The sequence below is a fragment of the Papilio xuthus genome, unplaced genomic scaffold (assembly GCF_000836235.2).
Source record: "Papilio xuthus unplaced genomic scaffold, Pxut_1.1 DF827714.1, whole genome shotgun sequence".
Lineage (NCBI taxonomy): Eukaryota > Metazoa > Arthropoda > Insecta > Lepidoptera > Papilionidae > Papilio > Papilio xuthus.
The window spans coordinates 5,505,718-5,510,318 of record NW_013530935.1 but is presented as its reverse complement, the minus strand read 5'-3'; the positions used below and the strand labels follow the sequence as shown (position 1 = coordinate 5,510,318).

Below are 4,601 nucleotides of genomic sequence, written 5' to 3'. Positions count from 1 at the left end.
TGTGAAATCAATCACTGCCTCCGTCGGACACCTGATGCCGTCTGTCAATCCCGGACACGACACATAGAAATGCAACTACGTCATTGTTTAATTTCATGTAATTGAACCTTCGAGTATAAACATCTGCTGCTAACCAATGTATTTACCAGAACTTCTGCTTAAATTATTTAAACTTTACTGAGTTCGGAGAAACTGTATGTAAACGTATCTGTTTTTTTTAATAGTTCAACTTTAGTTGACTAAAGCATAACTCAATTGAGTACTTAATTTAATAGTAAAGGATATTGCTCGTAAAAGATATAACCCTTAGAACAAAATTGTATTGGAATATTGCAAAGATATATGTTTAGTCAATCAAATATTTTTTTTATATCATAAGGAGCGGCCACCTGAAATCGCTGAAATAGCGAAGTGATCGTTGCCCATAGACATACGCAATTGCATGTGCTTTGCCTACCTTTAATCGACGGAGGAGAGGATGCACAGAAAGAAAATATTTTCTCTTTCCATGCATCCTCTCATCCAGAAAATCCACTTCCACTTCCCATCCTTTCCTAATAAGAAAAAGGGTGGGAAGGGAAAGAGGACTAAATTAGGCCTCCGGAACGCACACTCATCAGACGAAACGCGGAATTGCTTCCACTTGACGCCTGTCTTCTGTGTGGTCGTGGTATTTCACCGGGCGAGCCTGGCCAATTCGTGCGAAGATGTTAAAGCGGGCTCTACCACTGTTCAAATCTAATAATTTACAAGCTATGACATCTTATAAAATGGTATGCAGCTTTTTAAAATATCTTTGCCTACTATACGTTTGTAATTTGTTTAGACATATCTGTAATAAAATATACTGTAATAAAACTTTAGTTGTACTTTTACTTTATTGGCGATGGTCGACAGTAAAGTATGGTGCACACAATAGCGTGAGTTGCCACAATTTGTTAGAGCTTGCACGTTCTTATTTACCACAAATAGGATATCAAATAAAAATCTATCGCTTTTGAAATCTTTTCGAACAAAAGGTGTGCTCATTTACTTTTAATAAAATACAGTACTTCAATTATTATTAACTACTATGCTTCAGATGAGAGGTAAACTTTAGTAATGCATTTGTTTTGCGCTTGCAATTGTTTTTGTGGTGAACATTTTAGGGACATATTTCCAAGGTTTATTTAAGACTAGCTGTCGCCCGCGACTACGACCGCGTGGTATTAAAAACAAACATAATTAGTAGCCTATGTGTTCTTCCATAATATGTTTTATTTGTATGACAAAATTTCATCGAGATCCGTTCAGCAGTTCTGGAGATACCTACAAACAAACATCTATCCATCTAAACATTCGCATTTATATTCGTATTTATCATATTTTTAATATTGTACATTTCATATCCAAAAAACAAATTATATACAAATCATATTATATTAAAAATAGAACACCACCGGCTGCGGAATCCCATGACTCAAACAACCAGTGGTCAGGGCTGCAGAGACAGAAAGAAAAGAAAGGCTGCTGAGAAGTCACGATGTGCGCGGTTTCTAGGATAACTGCCTTTTGTATCGGGCCCTTAATCCAACTGCTTAGCGAGAGCTTCTTGATATGTTGGTCGAAGCTCTTCGCATTTACATTATTATTAAGAATACTTTAGTCATAAATAGTTTTAAATAAAAACATCTTATCGCATGATGTATATTGCATATCAATTAAGCAAGAAATATAATATAAAGTATAGTATTACAAAAAGCAAAATTCAGTAATTACTACACTGATAATATTACTAACGAATATTCTACTTTAAACAACGATTACAAGCACAGCATTTAAACACTATGAAAGCACACACAGTAATTTTATATGACAATATTTTTATCACCTCAAATGTTCTTAGATTGTCATATAAAATAATTTGAGAAAATTTCATATCTCCTTCAATACGTCTCGAAAAGGTCGGTCGCAGATACGGGGAATTCTCTGCGGTCCGCGGAGTTCACTCGTCATTTCGTAAACTGGCTTTAATTCCTCTTGAGTTACGCCCTGAAATTACATTAAATTAAAAAATTACAGCCCTAACCGTGGAAATGGAGCGGTAGTCACTGTCCGGTCTCATCAGACGACCTTCATAAGTGAGAAACTCGGGTAAGAAGACACTAAAAGGATAAGACAGAAAATATCGCAGTAACTTCTGCTCTCGCTTATTCATGGTGTCCGCGTGGATATATAAAAAACTTAATTAGTGTAGCCCACCCATCCATCTATTCACATCACATCCATCTTAACATTAATAGTATTAGTAAGTTAAATAAAAAAAATTGTATCCTATATCCGTCTTCTGGCTCTAAGCTACCTCACCTCACCAATTTTCAGTCATATCGGTAAAGCCGTTCTTGAGTTATAAATAGTGTAACTAACACGACTTTCTTTTATATATATATAGATAATGTAAAATAAAGGCAGTAATTAATACAAATATCACGACAATAGAATTCAGGTTCGTCTTTTGTTTAAAGCTCAGTGTTTTCCTATCATTTTGTCAGAATAAATTGGTACCTCATGTCGTCTGTATACGACGACAGAAATCATTCTGCCCCACAACATCTGCAGAAGGAAAGGCCCTGCCTGGTCGTTTGTCTCTAGCAGATGCAGTTGCATCATATCATCGTGTGTTATGGCCTTGCCTGGAAAAATACATTAAAATATAAGTTACGTAAAAATTACTCAATTTCAAATATGACTCTTCCTAACTATTGCCGTAGCTGGACTTGTAGGACCTACAAGCGATGGCCTGGCAGGAGAGGGCCCAAGACAGGCGACTTTGGCGATCTCCTGTGTCGGAGGCCGAGACCCACTTTGGGTCGCTGCGCCAGCGGAGTAAGTAATTATTGCCATTTTTATATAAAACATGGCAAAAGATCAAGAGTAGCCGCCCATTGACATCCTTAGATACATACATAGATGTAGAGGACCACCGTATTATCAGTTCCTATATTTACCAATAGTAGGCAATGCCTATTGTGGACATCACCAGGTCACCCAGATCAATTGTATCCTAACATCAAGTTTAATCATTAAATTATGTGTCATTTTAAGTTAGTATAAGGTTATTGTTTTTGGTCTCATTTATAACCTTAAAAAATTATTTCTTTCTTTTTTATTCCTTGAATCATCATACCCTTATTTTTGTTTAATGCTTACCATAAAAAAATAAACGAATTATTACCAGCGTTGAACAACTTTTTCGCTTGGCACAGGACAGGAATGGGTTCGCTGAGCTGACGGCCAACCTCCAGTACTGGAAAGGCATTAGAAGAAGAAGAAACGATTTATACTTACTAAGTTCAGTTTTATCTGTATCCAATGATAAAACTTGTTTGAAACATCCATTCACATCTTCAACGGACTTGGACCAGACATCGAAGGGCCGTTCGGAATGGTAACGTTGCCTTATAATGGTACCTTCAGAGTTAGTTAACCTATCTACTTTGTGTTTGCTTCCTACTGTGTTATTCACAAGCCATTGTAGACCAGCCTGTAATGCAATGAATATAAATATCTCATTGAAATGGTTGCTGTTTCAAGCTATGCTATGAAAATAATTGTTTCCATAGTTATAACACAATGACATATAAAAAAAATGGAGTGTCCGTATGTAAGTATTTGCGTTTTTTAAAAGTATGTTGACAATAATATATGTACACTACCTGTCGCCCGCGACTCAGTCTGCGCGGGATTAAAAAATAGATGTTGGCCGATTCTCAGACTCAATATGCTCACAAAATTTCATAAGGACCGGTCAAGCCGTTTCGGAGGAGTATGGGAACGAAAATTGTGTCACGAGAATTTTATATATAAGATAACCTTTTAACCCAACATATAATAAAAAAAAACAAAAAAAAGAAAACAATGAATACATTTACCTAACGTAAATCTAAACTTGTAAAAAACTGAAATATAACAAAGATGCTTAAAGAATTATTGCAAAAATGAATAAATGTTTTTTTTGTCTGTCTGTATGTCTGTTTGCAAGATTTATATCAGGTAAGCCGGATTCGTTAGTTCCTTCTAGACAATTTCAAAATAATAATTATTAATAACTTACCGCGTCTGTTTCGCTGAATTCCACTTTATAGCATGTGAGTTTATTCTGGTTATCGGGGAATAATTTCTCTGGAATTATGGCGACGACATGCCAAGTACCAACCACTTCTTTGACGGTGAAATTCGCTTGATAATCATCGCAAGACCAGCTAATACCCTTGGCCTCTGTCCTTGATAGAAGAATCAAGTATAACAAGGGGTAAAGGAGTTCCATGATAGCTGGTTGTGAGAACGCACGTTTAGCTCACCGCACCGAGTGAGATATTAGTGGGTAATGCTCGGGCATAAATCTTTTTGCACGAGACTTAGGAAGATTTAGACATGTCCACGATATGTTTTTTTATTTTTAAAACTGTTGAACGACCAATTAATGAGTACATATAGAATACTTTACTAAGCTTTTTATAAATCTGTGTAGTTAATTAGACTTAGGTTTCTCTTAAATATTTAAATTGTCTCCATTGAATTGAAAGAAAAAGCATCATTGAATTAAAATCAAGAAATTGGTG

General features: G+C 35.8%; 1 protein-coding gene across 1 annotated transcript; it reads right to left on the bottom strand.

The window, feature by feature from the left end:
• Positions 1 to 1,678: 1,678 nt before the first annotated feature.
• LOC106116609 (uncharacterized) lies at positions 1,679 to 4,354 on the bottom strand. The gene is made up of 4 exons (XM_013310492.1): positions 4,094 to 4,354; positions 3,328 to 3,523; positions 2,545 to 2,672; positions 1,679 to 2,031 (listed from the first exon to the last, which is right to left on the bottom strand). Exons 1-4 carry the CDS (start codon positions 4,304 to 4,306, stop codon positions 1,915 to 1,917), a joined length of 654 nt encoding a protein of 217 aa, XP_013165946.1. The 5' UTR covers positions 4,307 to 4,354; the 3' UTR covers positions 1,679 to 1,914.
• Positions 4,355 to 4,601: the final 247 nt, after the last annotated feature.